Source organism: Pectinophora gossypiella, chromosome 3 (genome assembly GCF_024362695.1).
Source record: "Pectinophora gossypiella chromosome 3, ilPecGoss1.1, whole genome shotgun sequence".
NCBI classification, from domain to species: domain Eukaryota; kingdom Metazoa; phylum Arthropoda; class Insecta; order Lepidoptera; family Gelechiidae; genus Pectinophora; species Pectinophora gossypiella.
The window spans coordinates 10,816,670-10,836,240 of record NC_065406.1 but is presented as its reverse complement, the minus strand read 5'-3'; the positions used below and the strand labels follow the sequence as shown (position 1 = coordinate 10,836,240).

Genomic DNA, 19,571 nt, shown 5'->3' with positions numbered 1-19,571 from the left:
GTTTAATTTACAAGGGAATCCTCTGCTAGATAAGAGATGGAGTATTTTTTCTTATTTAGTTGAAACTTCTGGTGTGTTCACAGTATATTATAAATATGCTCTGGTTTGTGTTTTCTAAAACGAACCTTGAATTTTCGCATGGAAGAGGCACGTTTTGCGTCAGGTTGACGTATTCTGTTACGCACAAATCTTAGGTGTTATATCACATGCAAACCTAAGACCAATATAAACAATGATAAAACTAGCTTTATCGACACAGCAGAAACTTGTATTGCCATAAACCTATATTTTAAAATAATGTTCAATCGTTGTAGTATACTCATGTATCCAAGTACAATAACACTTTTAAGTATTATTGATTTTACTACTATGTATAATAGCTATATTTTAGTAAAGTGTGCCAAGTTGCCAACTTAAAACATACGTATAGATGAAATCATAACTTGTCATTATTACCACAAGATTACTTTTAGTACACACTGGGTGCTTGAATACCCTGACGAGTACTTCGGCATGATGTCGAAGCAGTGTTGAGCCTAGACGGGCAGATAACATTAATGTGACAATTTCAAAGGATTTGTCGGTATTAAACCGCATCCCGCCCATTTCAGACCGTGTACACACGAACATTACAGATCCATTTGTACTTAGCGTAACTATACCAGTTTGAACCGAATGTAATACCTAAACTGAAGGTTGCTACCGTTACGTCATCGCTACTTGTTATTGAAGATCATTGATATATTTTACAGTTGAGTGCTAACAGCGTTTTGGACATTAACATATTCATTAGACCTAACTCTTGGTCACGATATCTTCAGTTCAACACAGATAAAGCGTGTTAAGCTTATTTGTATTTGTACGTGCGCGATGTGCGAAATAATACGATTTTCACCTTGACACTATAGCTATCTCCTCGTAGATCACGTAGGTACTCGTCGCCAGTCAATGGTATACGTGAAAAATGATTAAGAGGATCTCGCAAACTTATGTAGGGGCCATAAGGCTGCCAATTGCCATAAGTATTAATTAACAAGTTTATTGTAACTATTTTTTGTTTTGGTGCAATAAACTTTATTTGTATTGTATTGTGCCTCAAGGCACAGTTATAAAAGGAGACAGATTTAAGACTGTCTTGAACGGATCGCATACGACCACTGCGTTTAAGATAACTCCAGAAGATAATATCTCTTCTCAGACGTATAGCTTTTCTGGAGTATAAAACGTAATAATATTAATTTGAATAAAAATCTTTTTGCTTTTCCACTTGGGTTTACCATTCCATTCAGCCATTCAGTATTGAGTTATTTATTCACGTTGATAAAATCAGATTGGATCCTGCTCCATGATCCGATATGGAATACGGGCGTAATAAAGTGACCGAATTTGTATTCCGACACACGTTTCGATTTGCATGTCTCTTTTCAACTAGCGTTATAGCAAAAAAATACCGTGCCGTGAGGCTCTTTCGAGTATTATGTCTATTGAAAGATAACATGACCTTATTTACATTTAAATAACAAAAGAATCAACGGATGACCATGATGACTGTTAACATTTACGTAACTTACTCGTATAAATACTTGAGTTTTATCTAGTTTCTGTACAATATTTATTAAACGTATTCAAGTTACGTTTAGCGAAAACAACAGATGTGAACTTGATTTTGCTTCGACTCTCGAACCCCATTTACATCGACCTTCATCTGCCCACTAGAAAATCGAGTTCCGTATACACCCAAATATTGTGTTTGAATATTGCCATAAATATCAATGTAGATAAGGATTATGTCTGATCCTCGTCTCCGGAAACATCATATTCTGAATTACATAGTGGCTGTAAGTTCCAAGATAGATAATCTGTCAGTCATCTTGTTGCCATATGAATTTGATATTTCCTTGCTTCTTATATGTAGAACGACAGTTAACTAATCTAAGATAACTCGGAAATAATCTTGTTGTTGACCGATTTAACGCTATTGCTATTGTTATGGAAGTAACAAAAGCAGTGCGGCTAGCAATTGTATTTGTATATAATCTATTTGTAGAAGTTACACGGTTTGGCGTCGCGGCCGTGAGCGCAAATATGAAGGATAAGTAAAAGTTTGGTGCCAGTGAGCGCGTGTGTTGCAGCACCGCACTTGCCGCGTCATCATGGGGCAAAATGTTTCGTCACAGATCGCGCGGCCTCCACGCGATTGTTTCCGCAATCGAACGTTCACCTTTGCAATTTCTATAGCAGTCAGGCCACTTGCCTTTAGTCATCTAGGTACTACCTTTACAAATACCTTTCGTCATTATAACTCATACACAATCATATCCAACGGTAGTATTGATGTAGGTAACGAAAACAGGTCGAGATTCAATAAAGACTAATCAGAACAGCAGCAGCCATTTCAAAGACTATTCTATCTAACGGAATCGTAAAATTTTATCAGAACACCGATCAAGTACGACACGTACAATTTAATGACGTGAAGTTTTATATCCTTAATGAAGTATCTTCTAAAAACGTAGAGTTGTGGTTGGTTGTGTTATAAAGGATATAAAGGCGTTCGCCTTGTGATTTCTGAGATTTGTAGTGAGTCCGTTAATACATTAATCAAAGACGAAATCAGGGTGTTTAGATGAGTGAATAGTAATTCATAAGATACATAATAGTATTTTATGCAACAGTTGTATAAGAAGGGTCAAAAAATGCGAGTGGCGTGAGTTGCGATGTGAGCCTTGGCGAACATCGCAATAAGAGACGCCACGAGCATTTTTTGACCTAGTTATACAACGTTGCATACAATACTTTTTCTACGACGACGTAATTTTAAACGAAACACAAAAATTTTCCAATTTATTTTCCAACGCGCGGGAAAATGGCGGCAAATGTATACTTTTTTTTTATAGTATATCTATGGCACCAAACAAAGTAAAGGTGCCAGTTTCCAGGTCAAAAAAAAAAAAAACAACAACAATGCTTTTTTGGCGACATTATAGTACAGTTACACTTTGTAAACAATGCTTTTATAGGCCATAGAGCGTACACTTTTTCAAAGAGTTTCATTATGTATGTACTTATATTAGACTTTTTGGTTATTTAAATGCCAGATTAAAGTAGAGGAGTAGAAAAAAGTCTATAATGAGAGGTTTGACGCGCAAAAGCATTCACATCTGTAGACTTGCGCAACCCACGTACTTAGCTGAAGCGAATATAACTAGCTTGTTGTGTCTAATATCATAAATACCATTTCAAATTTCAAAGAAAATGAATAATTGCCAAAACGCTAAAACTGTTTTCACTAATAATTACAAGTGTAATATTTTTTCTTTACTCATGTATTACTCGTGTTAAAAAGAAACTGGCAAAGGTGTACGCATAGGTTCCGTGTGTTTTAAAGTTTTAGCCTTTATAATATTATATTACTTACATTGGAAATATGCGTCTTTAGGACCATTTTAACGAGTAAAAGAAAAGAGTTGGAGCACTCGGAAAGCTGCCAACAGGACTCTCTTAGTTTATTTACTTTATGTTATTTGCGCACCTCTAAAACCAATTCCATTAATTCAAATATTTATATTAATTTTGATGTTTACGACATGCGTTCACATGTGCAATTACAACTTTGGTTAGTAGTTTATTTTGATACACATTCCAAAATAGAAGTTACGCGCGTTATTTTTGACAAGTGTGAATTTGGGATGCGTTGTGTGTTGAAAAACAATATTCCAAGGTTGGCAGCCGGCCAGCAGCGTTTTGGCGTCTCCGCACTAAACATATAGCGCGTTATTAACTTATTACAAACATTATTCGCACACACAAAAACTGTTGCGTCTCGCATCTGTCTGTCGCGAACACGCTGCAGCTTGTTGATTTCTCTGCCATCCATCATGTTTTCTAACAATTAAAGATAGCGCTTCCAACGATTACAACATCACGACAAAGTCTATTCAATAGGCATATGTTAATACACTTCCATTGCTGTTTATCAAACATAGAGGCCAGCATGCAGCGGTCAGCAATAAAACGCGTGTCATTGAAAGTATTCTCAATGTCATGATATAAAGTTCTTTAATTACCTACATGCATTATCTAACCTAATGCAATCGAAGCTGATTTAAATGAGTTTAATCTTTGCCCTTCCAGATAAGCATATCAATGCCTTAATGGATAATATGGTTTAGGGAGGAAGACTTAAATTCGAATTAATAAAATACATTAATTTCGGAATTTGTAGACAACGGTGACGCCAATTCTCTTGTACCTTTGACATTGATACGGATAGTAGTTTACAATTGTTGTATTCAAAATAACATTTATGTTACTTATAATTGACTTTCTCTGCGTAAAAGGATATGCCATTACAATCCAGTTAATAACAGAATACATGGTCGCCTTGTCTTTGATGAAATTAATACGATTCTTGAATTGAAATAATATAAATTGAAGATTTTATATAGAACGTGAACATTCTATATAAAATCGTCAATTTATATTATCTTAATTGTTGTTTAATTTTGTATAATGTGTATTTTGGTTCGAGTTTATCTTTATAGCTTGCTGCTCGGGTCAATACAATTTCTCCGTAAACATTAGGTAATTATAGTTTATATTTATTCAACCTTTAACATAAGAAATTGTCGTATCTATTTGTTTTTTTTTGACACTTGTGTAAATAATCTGTTATTTTTAATGAAGTAGCCTTTGTTTTGGATAAGTATATTATTTTAATATTACATTTACGCGCAAAAAATAATTACGTGACGAAGTCTTCATGTGAAGGTTATTCTGATGAATAGCGATTTATTAACCGGATTTCAGACGTATTGTTTAAACGAAAGGAAATGTCCAGTAAGAGCGGCGTTCTATTTTCCACGTCGTAAAGAAGGCATATTATGTCCCCGAGCGGGCGCGCGTGCTCACTCAGACAGATATACGTTTACGACCCTGGCCCAGCTTTCGGCTTCCTCCATATAAACTAAATCATCCCAAACGTCACTTTATCGCGTCGTGTCGCTCACTTGCGATCTTAATCATTATGCACTAGCACTAGTGTACACGGTGCTTTTATGTTCGCCACGAAAATATTTCGCTTGTCGTAAAAACTCAGCATAGCTCTCAGCCAGTCGTGACGCACTAGGTATGAATTGTGGGATGTAAAGTCGTGATGTTTTTGTAATGTTTGATTCCAACTATTGTCAACGTCCTCTGCTCCACACCCTGGTGTGACGACAAACAAAATTATTTTAAAATCACCAATGACTTACTGCTACAAACGGACACATCGTATCGTGTGTGTTCTCTTGTATAAATGTTTACGTTAGACATTGTATTAGAATTAGTATCCTTTCAGATGGTGCTATTGAAATAGTTTCATGTGTTATACCTAGGTATATTGAATAGCTTGCATTAATCTGTTCGTTCTCACGCCAGCTAGGTTCGTGTTATCAAAACATTTGGTTCGCATTCACATTCATAATAAACTACCTAATGTTCTAGATCGATACTGAACTATTATATGAAAATTTAAAGCAATTTGAATGCAAGCTTTATTGCACTGAAACACAACATTTCATGTGAGTGAGTTCAAAGCGAGAAATATAAACGTTTGTTTGTGGGAGAATCGACATGTGGTGGCAGTTACATTTTCAACCCCCGCAGTTACAGCGCTGTAGGAGTTAACGTCTGTTACAGCATGGTCATGATATCAGGGAGTTCAGGGGTTTCTGAACCGATCTGTCATTTCGTATTAATTTTAATAAGCCATAGTACTACTGTTGAAACTGTGGGAGTATTGAAACAAGATGAAAAATGAAGAGTAAATATCAGTTGCGTGGATGCCTCCATTGTGTCGGCTGGTAGGTGTGCCTGGAGCCCATACCCGTACCCATTATTGTACGGTAGGTGGTCAGCCGGCCGCCGGGCCGATGTCACCGGCTCCATCTAATCTAGACCTTATTTGTGCGATGGAACGGCGATATCGAGCTGCGTGCGCCCCGATCAATACCCACAGTATCCGTACACGAGTAGCTCTTGTAGATAGCCTATAGAATGCATTATGTGCGGCCACCCGAAATTAAACTGTTACCCAAGTTTCGCATAATGCGAACCTCTCTAATAGCTCCACTTATAGATTAATCCCGTAATCCTCTTTGTGGAAAATGACTCTCGTAAATTACACGGGCCCTGGCTTTTGGCCTGATCGATTGTTGAAATATTCTGTTAGATATAAATGAAGCAAATGTACTTAGCTAACTATACCAATAGTTAGAAATAGTTACAGATATCGTACGATCGGATATACGTGTCAAATCTATTCGAATCGTTTCTTTATATGGTTACATAGTTACACGAGCATTATGAGCATTATATACTAGTTTTAAGATAAATATTTACGACTGTTTGCTAACATAGAGGATACGGTAATTAGATAAATAATAAAGACACGACGCACATTACCCTTTGTTTACACTAAACATTAGTAATGATTGTCTTTACATGTTTTGTTTGTCGTTACCAACGCAGGCTTCACGATCGTTTGCCAAGTTCCTACTAGGTACAAGTGACATTTTATAAATTACCTAGTTTGCTGGGTTATTACTTCCTTCCGATTCCGACATCCAATGAACGGGCGTGGACCGTGCGATGCGACTCACGCGCAGGATCAGCGTGCAGCGTGTGGCGTGGCGACAATGTACACTTGCGCAAGGACGGCCGCATTCATGCGCTCGTTACGAGATGTATGTGGCGCACTCGCGTTTATTTTATTGCAAATTTATTCGCTTTGCGACCACCATGTGGTACCACCGGCACCTGCACTTGAAGGCATAAATTCTTATTTTTATTGCTTAGTAAAACCACTACCGCATGCGTATATACTTACTGCCTCTAAGATTTGTATAACCTTAAGAAATGTATTCCTTATATTTTTATTAACCTCTCCGAGTATTTCTGCAAATAATTATTTGATTTTCAGTTGTTTTATGCACTTAAACACATGGATAATCCGATAAAATTATATGAATCACCCGATATATCTGGCCGTAATTTTTCTGATAACATAAGCTAGCAGATTAATTCATAAACAAATTGCAAATCACATTCTATCGATCATTTTCCTAGCGCTATATCCCGTTCTTTCACCGGGTAGGAGCGTAGGTATCACATTACATATGAAAATTATATATCTGTTTGATTATTAAATATCTAGTATGTAATTTCTTTCTTTCTATCTAATTTATTGAATCGGGAGTTTCTCCGTATACATGAATACAAAATAGATGTAATACGAAAGAGAGATGTTACCTACTAAAGGTGCTTCTTTCCAACAAAGAAAATATCTACGTGTGGGAGAAGCACTCCAGTCTGAAATATATCACTGTAAAGAAATGTAGTATATAGGTTACGGTTGATTGTTCAATGGTTGCTGTATGTTAGATGTGTGTATGTAGGTGTTCATGGATGGATGGCCATTTCCTCCCCATTGCGCCAATTGCGCTCGTTTGCCGGCACTGGACTAATTGTGAAGCTCGCAATTAGCCGTCAGTGACGAGGCGAGTGCGCACCTCGCAACGAGACACATGTAAACACGTGATTACACAAGTACAAGGAAATATCCCTTTTGGTGTTCGTTAACATTCCATCCGAAACGCGCCACAATCGTACCCCATAATCAGACCACCATTGTAATTTGGGACGTGTACGCTTAATAATACCACGCGATCCCAATCAATCTTAAAGGTTGTGGTTTTCGGAATTCATTATGTTGAATTCATAAAAGCATACAATACTTTCGTTTCGCCTTGGTTTCTACGAATCCTGGCGGATTGCCTATGGTCTTGAAATATCCACCATACGTTAGCATTAACGATTCGTTTCCCAATGTCAGTTTAAATGAAAGACAGCGCATTACACATTTCCAGTCCCGACACTATAGAACGTAATATTAAGATCCGTTGTGCTATTCACTGAAGTATAAACACAGCGAATTTTCATTCGTGTCATTTTAACACGGTTGGCCACAAACTTTCCTTTTAGTAAGACAGCTTACGAGCATAATATCAGTATTTACAGTTTTGTTTTCCAGTAGCCGTTTTACAACCGCAATAAAACGATACTTACGTCCATCGAGACGCTAAAAATGAGCGAAACAAGATGCATATCAGTTGGCATGTTTTGTAAATGATGTTCTAAATGAACTGGGGAGGAGGGCACTGGGGGGCGACGGAGCTGTCGACTGTGCCCGACCCATCCCGTCACCAGCGACATTTTGACATACGACTTGACGTTCATACGCGTCAGCAAATGGACAGTAAAGAAACTGATGGGTGATTAGTTAGCAGTTAGTTGTCCATAGATTATCCGCAACACGCGAGCCGACGGGGTTGCGCAAACCCCTAGTGACTAGTTCTATCCGCGATATTTTTCCTCCTCACACACTTCTTTTCTTGTTATGTTTGATACATAAAAACTTTGTTTTATTGGATGTCATAAGTTTGATAAGGTTATCCTTTAGCTGCTTCGACGCGAATTGCAGATTTTAACTTTCTGAACGGTTGTGCTTTTATTATACATGAATAGATATTGGATTTTTATTTGAGTTTAGAGAAACGCTATAGGTAATACGCTAATAATGTTAATCAGCAAAAGTTGTTTCGATTTAATATGCAAACTATGCAAAGTTGAATTATTAAGTACGCAACATCTCGTCATATCTCACGTCATAATTTATGTAGTGACTCATAACATAATTGACTGTGTCAAACAAATGAGTGGCTGTTGAAGGTGCGTTTAGATTAACGATATCACAGTGAGTTTCTTTGCCAGTCCTTTTATGTACACAGCGTTAGAAGGCCACAGCAGTCATTAGGGTCAACCGGCGTCTACCACGGTGTACTCTACTGTGATCACTCATGCCACACTTGTCCGATCTGCTCATTATAAAACGTATTAGCACTACACCCAGCGGCACCGTCTTAAATGAGATCATATTTACTCGTACGTAATTATTAAGCAAAATACATTGCGCATTCTAATTGCACATAGAATAACGGCGCTAATTATGTTAATCGTAATTTTAAAAAGTGTAAATACGCGGTGTTTCATAATGAAATGCGTAATATTGTATTCGCAACGGTGTATGAATCTGTAAGGCTGCGATCTGTGTCCGGAATGGTTAATTACAAGTGTGTACATTATGAATATGCTCCACACTCATTATTGTACGTTCTCATGTAATTTGTGATACTTATTTATTCAGGTCTACTTTTTGGACAAATTGTGTCACAGTTGTTGATCTGACTTTTAAAGATAAGTCGCCATCTGTCTTGTCCGTAACTGGGTCAATTGCTGCCTGCTTTAAACATCGACATTTTAATTTTTTTGGGTAATGAAATTAACGAAATCGATGTGTAATGTAATGAAATGGATGTTTGTTTCCGTGAACTGGTTAAGCGATACACATGGTGTACGGATGGCGCGCTTGTTGTGCAACTGAGCGCAAGAGTTGCCTCGCCAACTCGCCACACCCACCGCGCAGACGCCGCGCAGTCTAAAAAAATAGCACACACTACATCTGTGACTTCGAATAACAATAGCCAAGCAAAAAATATTGCAAACATTTTATTTTAATATTCTTCCAACGCAACGTCACGTCATCAATTGAGGCGTTGAGAACTCAAGTTGTCCTCTGTATTACTAAGTGAGGTAGGTACCTAACAAAAGACGTAAATAATTGTCAAATTAACCTTTTGAGTCGGATTTTCAATTTCGGGTTTTTGATTTGCGAAATTTTGATACGTAACTGTATTGTTGCTCTTTCATTATTGTTCTCTTTCATTACCAAGACGGTAGGTTGTGTCAGATTTTTTTTTTATCCTGGTTTTTTGCCTCTCGGCAAGTTATGTTCTCCATCGGATAATGAGGTCACCGCAAGTACACCGTTTACATAAAGAAATGAATCACGAACGTCTTTGTTATCTCGGTAAGTGGGGCGGGAAAGTGGAGGAGGTGGGTGATCGACTGTTGTTGGAGTTATGATGGTGGTGCAATAGTCAAATGTTGCTACGTGCGCGCGTGCACGAACCTCTTTCACAATCACGCACGGGCCGATGACCTCGCCGGCTACGAACCATCGGTACTTCCTCACATCCAAATTATTATCAAACAATAGATAATACAGCGGCACCATAGTTACTGTTATCTATTTTAAACATGTCAGTCATCGATCCAAATTAATCCCAGATCAAACTCGTAATTCTGTTACTTTCCAACGTACTGTTTACTCTCTAGTCTTGTATCGCTGATGGCCAATTTCCTGCGTAATTTTCCAGCTTAGGTGAACAATTCAATCAACAGTTTCTGTATTTACAATGCAGAAATTCAGATTCCATTAATATTAATACATTTTTTTTTCTACTTCCGTACTTCCGGCGCTAAACGACACTGAAGAGTTGTATATCAAGAATGTTGCCAAAAGGTTCAGCCGTTGCCTTCTAAGAATTCTGACGTGAAGGCTACGTAAGACCGTAATTGGCTATGATTATGAATTATGGCTTAATAACATATTTGTTTTGTTTCTTTCCGACCCAATTGCACGCAAGCTTGAGCAACTTGGGCTTATAATGTTGATGCGAGTTATTTTGGCCAATCTCTATTATTTGTTTCATTTAAAATTGTTTCCTGTTCATAGGGAACAAGTTGTAAGTAGTAACTACATGTTCATACAAGTAAGTAGGTATAGCAATCTGCATAATAGCATACTATAAATTATCTCATTAAAACTACTCTGATAACGTACAGGTTGCTTGTTGATTGATTATGCCATTATTGACAGAACTGGTTCGTCCTTGCTTGAGACGAGGTTTTGAAAACTATCCTTAACCTTCTAGCCCAGAGATTTCCACACGCAATTATAATAGAATTTGGATTTTAAAATAACATTCGGTCTTACGACTTTAAGGCCCTATTATTATTACACAATCTATCTAACACGATCTGTCGGGACCGGGCGGTGTAATAAGCAGGAAATACTTCCGGTGGGCTTGGGTCCCGAATTTGCCATACATTTTGCCTACACCCGTTAGATTGTGCCCAACTGGGCATCCTCAGGCCTGTTGTCTTAAACGTTGTACCGGATGAGAGCCTTCAGCGCTCCCCATTTGTCCGGCCAAGTAGTTAATGTCATCTGCGGCAAATCTACAATAAGTCACTTCAAAAAAAAGATAAGATATACGATGTAATCGGGCTTTTACAGGAATACAAATAAACTTAAGTCTGTCGCCACTATTAAAATAACCAGCCACAAGTTGTTAGAAGACAACTTGTAGCCATAACTGTACAAACAATAACTTACTAGTTTAGCTTTGTTCCCCCACAATACAGTTACAGATTTAATGTACAGAGTCACAACGCGTCACTTGTACCCAAGTTCTAAAACACTTGCCGTTTCCCGGAAGTTAGTTTAGTTTTTATGAATCCCTAAGTATTACGTACAGTATACGTACACGTGTCAAAGTTTTCCAGAAGGTAATGTCCGTTAAACGACCTTATTGAAAGACATTTTGTTGACAAAATAAGATGTCTGTTAATGTTCCCTGTGAACTTTTAATGTGGAGTGTCTTGCATTATTTCTGTTCCGGCATTATCCCAAACTAGGTAACATTTTTTATACGTATATTCCACGTTTAGACATTAAAAAACGCTTACATGCGACGTTTGTACAATTTATTTTTATTATAACACCGTAAAGCTCCATAAAGGGACAACATATTTTAGTAAATGTCCACAAGTGCGTTTTCATATTAATTTACCAACATTTAGGCCCAACCGCGCGTAGCAAAATGCGCAGCGGAGATATTAATTTCCATCGTTACGTTACAGTGCCTGTATGTAGGTAATATGTATACGATATACGTGTGGTGTGGAGGCTCCACTGCCGGGACATTATTCAGTGTCGCCGAGTACGGATCCTGTTACCTCACAGTTGTTATGCTACGCAAGTATAACCATCTACGCACTTCATACATTTGTATTTATTCCTGTAATACAAGGAGGCGATCGTAACACTATCTTGATACAGCCATGCGCAGTTTTAATCTCTCAAGATAGATTAACTCGCGCAGCCAACACTGTAATGTAATGACAAAGAGATTTTGTACGTAGCTTGTACACAAATCGATACTAGTTCCGACTCAAATTTGGGTTACTCATATTCTAAAACGAATAAACGCGTCTCAATGAATACATAATATAAAAGAATCTGTGAACCAGCAGACGGAGATTACAAGGCGGTTGTGTTGGTAAATAAGTAGGCGAAGCCTCGCGCGGCCGCCGCCGCCCGATCCGGCCGCCCAGTGTCAAGGACGCGCCCTCCTCGCTTGGCGACCCCCCGCCCTCCCCCAGACCACCAAGACCCCCCACACCCACGCACTTACCTCCTAATAGGAAGAAAGACCGTCACGTCGCAGGTCAATAGCAACTGGTTACCCCTGGTTCCGGGTAACGCGCCCTGCATAGTGTTTATGTAACGCAAAACGCTTGAACTTAGACGTCTTCTCTAAATTAATGCTAATAATTTACGCAATTAAGGACCGTCGCAGTTCGAGGATTACGTTAAGCCCTTTAATTAAGTCAGTTCCTTATAACGCAACACGTTTAGCCTGCAATGTTATAAAATAGAATGCAATGCAAGTGTTATTGTGTATGTTCCTTATGTGTCGTCTGGTTGCTTATTTAGGACCTGATGACATTAACTTTACAGTTCAGTAGCATCTGCTGTGACAACTGACTGCTAAACAATGTTTATATTGTCTCTATGTACTTTTTAGCCGTAAACATCAGCATCAATCAAATTATCTCTGACGTTAATTGGTTTACTGATGTAAACAATGCTAATATCTAGCTAATATCATCAGGAGATTAGCTTGGCGGTGCTTTCAGGACGACTGCTCTTAATAAACCAGTTCGTTATACGTATTAAACCTTAAGAAATTTCATTATGTCAATGACATTCATATTGTAAACAATAAAATTAATGGTAGTTTGTCGAAATGTCGAAACTTTGGTCTTTTTGTTTATGTACACATGAGGTGAATACTAGTTTCGAAGCTTCACAGGAGTATCAGTACTGTAGGTGAGAATCTCAGAATGTTTACTATGTAACTGTGTAGGTTTATCATCTTTATTCTTGTGGAAGATTGAAGGCAAACGCCTGTTCGTTTGTGTCATTCAACATCTACAAGTAAATAAACTTTATTCCATGACTTCCTATAAAGTTGGTTAGACAAAGAAATCATGATGAGTAACCAGGAACAAAGAATATTTTTTCAATTAAAGTTTATTGATTTACGTTTGTAAAATATAGTTGTTTATTGTTTACTTAGTGGTGGCCAAGTCTGGGAAAGTATACTTTTACTTGTAAAATCGAAAGTGTATTCAAATTGGTTAAAATTGCGTGTTAAAACAGTGTCTATTTTCTTTACGTCACGTACTTATCTTTAATGAATACAAGCAGATAGCAGCAGCAGATAGTAAAATTATAATTAGATTTTGTACCCGATTGGCAGCTTAGGGTTGTGATAGTCTTCTTATACGTACTTAGTTCATTATTACGCATTGCATGTCATACATACAGAATAGATGTTCACCCGTCGCATGACCCGATGTGGAAGAAACATATTTTTTGCCGGTTTATTTATTTTTATCATGCAGATATACACATTTTGGTTTGCCAGCCACATTTTATGAACGTTTTCACACTGGATGAATATAAACATTTGGATTACATTTTAAAACATGTTGAAGTATTTACATTTTCATTAAAAATATTATGAAGACTTTTATGTTTATTTGTTAAGTAAACGACTCACCAGTGCGGAAACGGTTTGAATCCTCATTCGAATAATTCTGTGAGTCGCATCAACGTTGCGGGTTCCGTATGGAATTATTGGAGTGTGGTCGTTGATGTTTTTATTTTGCATGCCGCGCCTGTAGTCCGTGGTCTCTGTTGCATGCAGGTCTAGGCGCGCCTCGCAGCAGCTGTCCAGAAGCGCCGAGAGCATCGACCAGTCATTCAAAAGGTAACCACTTCACACCCCACTTAAGTGTTCATGTTACACTCATTACTATAAGTGTTTAGCTATTAGTGCATCTTAGAAAGTTTATATGTTCCATTACATTCTCGACCCCGCAAAATGTCGCCCGATTATCAAGTCAACTAACACTAATATGAATGTTGTTATTGTCGTGCTGCGAACTTTATCGTTTGCTGTCCGGTTATTATGCTAAAATATTAAAATTACTGCGCCGAGTTTGTTTACAAAGGAAGTAGCGTAACAGAAATAGTATCCTTACAATGTAATAATACTCTATTCGCTGTTTCCTTCCTAATGTATCTTTGTTAATTTTAATTGTTTCTTCCATAATAAGTTTAAGAAACAAATTTGTTTCGAATTGAACCGTTTACCGACAAGCGGCGATCGGATTGTATGTAATCTCATAAGACTTTGATATTGGAAGACGTTTCTAGAATATTTACGGGTATTCCATACGGATCCAAGATTAGGACAAGTGTTGACCTTGACTGATACGCAAAGGGCGGAGGGCCTATACTAATGTACAAGATAGGCATCCAAGGCTCACTTTAAGTGGATAAAACACTCTAGCTTTGTAAGTACTCAGAATTAGGTACTTAATTTTAACTTTTTGTTTAAAATTTCCGAGAAACTGGAAAAGACGGGCAATTTTTCAATATATTTGAATAAAAAGTAATTAATTTTAACTCACAAAAGCGTTCTGAATTCAGAGATTTCGAAAAAAATAAAGCTGAGTTTTTCGTACCCTTCAGTAACAATTAATTTCCATTCAGCCAGCCATTACGATTGGCTGTATAAGGTATAAGTAATAAGTAGCAAAGTTTAATTCAGGCGTGATAAATATTCAACAATGGCTGGAACTTCACGGTTTCCCGGCGATGTCTGTCTGTAGGTGTGTCAGATCGTCTATTTGTGTCGAAGTATTTAGGACGCATAACTTTTGGACACAATCATTCGTGCGTTGACCCCGCATGCTTAGACGGTTTCTCGGGTTTTCCTTGATCATCGTCATCCGAGAAACATACGGCCTTTTTAGAATCACTTTAATTACGATAACATCAAGGATATTAGGATTCCTTATTTGAAAAAAAACATGAAATGGGTATTACCCCCCCTGGAAATCCAAATTTTCTAGACAATTTGTGGGGTTTCCCGTCTAAAAATTCCTGCTAATTATGGTGATGTCCTACCTGCTGTATATTTGCCAGTATGTCCTGATAAATTTATACATTATTAGAATTTGTAATAATCTTGTATGTTAACACAATGTATTACGTGTTGCAGGTCTAAGAGTCGATCAGTGGACCATGGGTTCGCCGCGCCCTTCGACTTGGAGGCCCTGCGCTCCAAGGTTGAGGGCCGATTTGACGCTGTGCACAGAGGTAAGAAATATTTTCACACACTCTATGTAAGTATATCATTTGTATAGTATAGAGGCAGCCGTCAATGTTCTTATCTGTCATCAGATAGGAAGTCTTGTGACGGTCTTAATAACGCAAATAAATTCCTTTCTTCCGTAGCATTATATAAGTTTTGTGCAGCATTTGTCTCAACAAGTCCTTAGATCAGATTGAACCTCACTTGTTTCATTTGATATGTTTATCAGTCGACTGAGAAACGAGGAGCTGAAACTGCCAGAGTTCGCAGCACAGCATCAATCTTTGCGACGCAAACTGCAGCGACTTAAAGCCAAATAAACTGTCGGAATTGTAAAAGGCACGACAGTAACCATTAAAACTTTAACTGTTCGCAAATTTTTGGCACGAGCTCCCACGGATCTGTTTATGGCTAAAATGTTTTCTGAATAAGCAAGAGGCTCGGCAGTTATAATTAATCCGTTGAGTTCGCTGGAAGCTCCTGGAGCTCCGTGAAGCTTGCATGTTTATTTATCTCGTCTCCGGCCCGAGTTGCCGAAGCGATGTGATTACCGGGATTTAATTCGATGAAAATTTATGAACACCATTTCGTGCATGAGCAACCGAAGCGATCCATTTAAACTTGGGAATAATTTTCAAGGGAGAACATACCTAATGAATTTCCTTTATTCATTCCGTGTTGAATGACTAATGAGTAATGTAATTACTCCTCCAACCCGTACTAGTTGTGCTCGCCTAAACCTGAGTTCAATGGAACTGAATTCTAATCGATCGCCTCCAAACAGCCTCCGCTTGTCGTAATCCGATTACGGTGAGGTAATAAATGTGTGTTCGATTAACCGTGAGTAAAAGGTACAAGTTGGTTCTATATAATAATCCCACTACAAATCGTTTGCCTTCATGTCAATTACAGAGGTCGCCATATTAATTCTTAAAGCAATGGCAAGTAAAATAACATGGTTGTCGTGGTACAGTCATGAGCAATATCATGTACCCACTTTAGAATCCGGTCCCACAATCATATTTGACATTTAATGAGACTTACGGTTTAATTTTTCAAAAAAGTTAATGCGACATGGTATCAAAGTGTGTATATATTAGTGACCGTACTTGTGTTAAACATTGCAAAAGTTATTTTAGATGTCTTGAGACTAATTTTCCGCTTTTATATTTTGTTTGATTAAAAAGTTATTTAGGTTTACTTAAAACAAAGTGGAATACAATATTATTGTGGAAATCTCTTTCAAAACTAATACTAAAAGAAAGGACTAAAACCTTCCGAGGTCATCCTCAGCCCATCAGCCCATTCCGGACGTAATCTCAGGCGGTTATTACGTAGATACTTGTATTATGCTCGTTCTTAATTATATCAAAGTAGAAAAACTGCCTACTTTGGCATGTTTATGCCGCACAGTAAAATTAACGCCTTGGGCTTTAGTCGTGGCAACTGGCAATCTAGCGTAATCTGCCAACATTACCAGTAGGCGTTGCTCTATTAACGGCTGAGTGTTTTGAGTAATACTATCACATTTTGTACCTTTCCACCGCGCTACAGGTAAGTAGGTAGTCGTTATTACTCCCGCGAGGGAATAATTTATGAAGTAAACTGTTCAGGTCAAAGGGCAATGATTTGTGCATTCTCGAACTCATTTGAATTGTAAAACGTACTTAATATTAAATTTGATTTTCGCTTTCATCTTGAAGGTTTATATTTACGTTACATACATGTATGGAATTTGTAAGATGTGTTTCTGAGGTTCTCTCCAGACAGACAAATAACCTTTCCGATTCCTTTATTCGGTAATATGTATTTATAGTTTTTTGTCGTTTGTTACAGATGAGCAAGACGAGCAGGCTAGACAGAGCAGACTACCCCCTCCGCCGCCTATCAAAACTATGACGTACACGGTATGAATAGACCATATAGACCACTAACTTTCTCTTTTAATAGATGACAAAGGCTATACACCAGTATAAAATAAACTCAATACAATGTATTTGTATTGTATCAGACTCTGTTATCCATTGAAGCGATAACGTCGTCGGGCGTTGTTTGTTTACATTTTTATTTATCTCTTATAATTAACTACAATGTAGTTTATTTAGTAATCGACCTAAAACAAGTATAATTGCTAAATAAACTGACCTATTTGTATCTCAGCTGTTAGCAACACGCATATTGCACAAGTAACAGCCGCCACTAAATTGTGGCAATGTCCGTGGGAGAATTTGGCCTAAACGCCAAACTGGGCTAGAGTGTGCCTCCATAGCCAAGCCTCTTGAACCAGTTATGTGGCTAGTAGCTGCCCATTACCGGCTTACTATTATTTTGTGCCTTTGCGTGTACAAAATGTAGTACAGGTTGAGTCAATTTAGGATACTAAAACATTTTTAAGGCCAGAAGTCTCTAAGTGTGTGTGTTTTTTTTTGACGTGACTTATTGTAGATTTGCCGCAGATGGCATTAACTACTTGGCCGGATAAATGGGGAGCGCTGAAGGCTTTCATTCGGTACAACGTTTAGGACAACAGGCCTGAGGGTGCCCAGTTGGGCGCGAACCTCGGCTCAGGGCGTCGTCTGAGAGGAAAAATATTTGAAAAAATTAATCGACCCTAGTGGGTCGATAGCGATAAGCGCTGATTGAGGGAATCTCTAAGTGTGTCGCATCAAGTCGCAGTGGCGTATTTCTTAGCATACGCGTGCATTACCAAAAAACCCTCCGCGTACACTTCTGATACGGCCTGTATATTAACCCTACTCAGTTTTTCGTATTGTTCTTTTACTGTTTGTTTATGTCACTTGAATTTGTTTATATATTAATGTTGTTGGTGCAGGTGCGCGATCGTGACACGCTGACCTCAGTGGCGGCGCGCTTCGACACCACGCCCTCGGAGTTGACTAAGCTGAACCGGCTCGCCACGCAGTTCATCTTCCCGGGACAGAACCTGCTTGTACCTGACAAGAGGAAAGGTCAGTCACGACCGGGGTTTGACCCAAGAACTAACCTACCTAGATGGCATCGGGCCGAGCTTGACGACATCAAATGTACACACCAAGCGAGTCATTGTTACCCGGCGTCTCATCCAGTACGCATACGGTCTAAACTACGAAATAATTTGTAAAGAGGACCAAAAATTCAAAATGTGGTTCGAGTTAAGAATTTCCCTTATAAATAAGTCACTTAAATTCTATTATTCTCGCAGCGCAGGACCGATCGTCGTGGAGATCCTTGGGGGAGGCCTATGCCCAGCAGTGGGCGTCGTACGGCTGATGATTCTATTATTAGTAGCCCTAACATGGAATCTGCATACCGCGCGTGGTGCGATATAAAATTTTTGCGCGATATTTTTGCAGCATGTTGCGGGATCTGATTCAGGGTTATAAGGAGTATGAAATTACATAAAAAAAGGTCAAGCCATTGTTGAGGTTTTCTTAATGATGTACTCAGTAGTATCTGATGTGAGGAAAGGTAGGTTTGTGTCCTGACCTACAGGGTAAAAGCTTTCTAACTGGATATAATCTGATAATATGAAAGGTCAACGTGGCTTTTCTTCTCCGGATAAAAGTTTCAAACCCTTTAACGCGGGTCGGCTCTGTTAAGAGTTGGGTATTTTTGTTCGCGGTTATGTACCTGAGGTTAAGATATACAATTATCTAGATAATGGCGTACATTCCGAAAGACAAAACTTTATTTACTTTGACTAAGAAAGACGAGTGATAAGTACACAAGAGTGCACTATCTCCTATTTATGAGTCATCTGCAAGTTTCGAATCTCTACTTATGAACATTAGTGCACCGACTGCTAGAGATGCATGCCTTATCTTAGGTCATCATTAATTTAGGAGCCACGCTCTTGTCGGTGTAGCATTCTCCATTCTTGTCTATCAAAGGCCAATTCTTACACTTCCTTATAAGACACGACGTTCACCTTCTCTTTAATCTGTTCCATTTAAGCTCTTCTTGGTCTTCTCATTCCTCTCTTTCCCCGTAACTTCCCTTCAATGATTGTTTTTAATAATTCATCGTATCTTATTAAGTGTCCAATCAGCTTGCCTCTTCTGTGTTCTGGGGAGTTAAAAAGGCCACATCGAAGCAATTCATCTCAAAATGCAA

General features: G+C 38.3%; 2 protein-coding genes across 11 annotated transcripts in view; one reads left to right on the top strand and one right to left on the bottom strand.

Annotated features, from left to right (window-relative positions):
- LOC126381887 (uncharacterized) overlaps window positions 1–14,241 on the bottom strand; it is a 56,044-nt gene extending 41,803 nt beyond the window's left edge. Inside the window, exon 1 of the mRNA XM_050031444.1 lies at window positions 13,857–14,241. Coding sequence (XP_049887401.1) covers window positions 13,857–14,048 — 192 coding nt within the window. The 5' untranslated portion in view covers window positions 14,049–14,241. The remainder of the gene's footprint in view (window positions 1–13,856) is intronic.
- The window catches only part of LOC126381879 (nuclear receptor coactivator 7), a 107,833-nt gene that overhangs the window by 37,786 nt on the left and 50,476 nt on the right, over window positions 1–19,571 (top strand). For 6 of the 10 annotated variants that reach the window (XM_050031423.1, XM_050031418.1, XM_050031417.1 and 3 more), the window contains 4 exons: window positions 14,004–14,066; window positions 15,366–15,463; window positions 17,295–17,365; window positions 18,292–18,427. In XM_050031423.1, the coding sequence (XP_049887380.1) occupies window positions 17,354–17,365; window positions 18,292–18,427 (148 nt within the window). In that variant the 5' untranslated portion in view covers window positions 14,004–14,066; window positions 15,366–15,463; window positions 17,295–17,353. The remainder of the gene's footprint in view (window positions 1–14,003; window positions 14,067–15,365; window positions 15,464–17,294; window positions 17,366–18,291; window positions 18,428–19,571) is intronic. The other 4 variants (XM_050031424.1, XM_050031432.1, XM_050031431.1 and 1 more) reach the window with 1 other exon arrangement.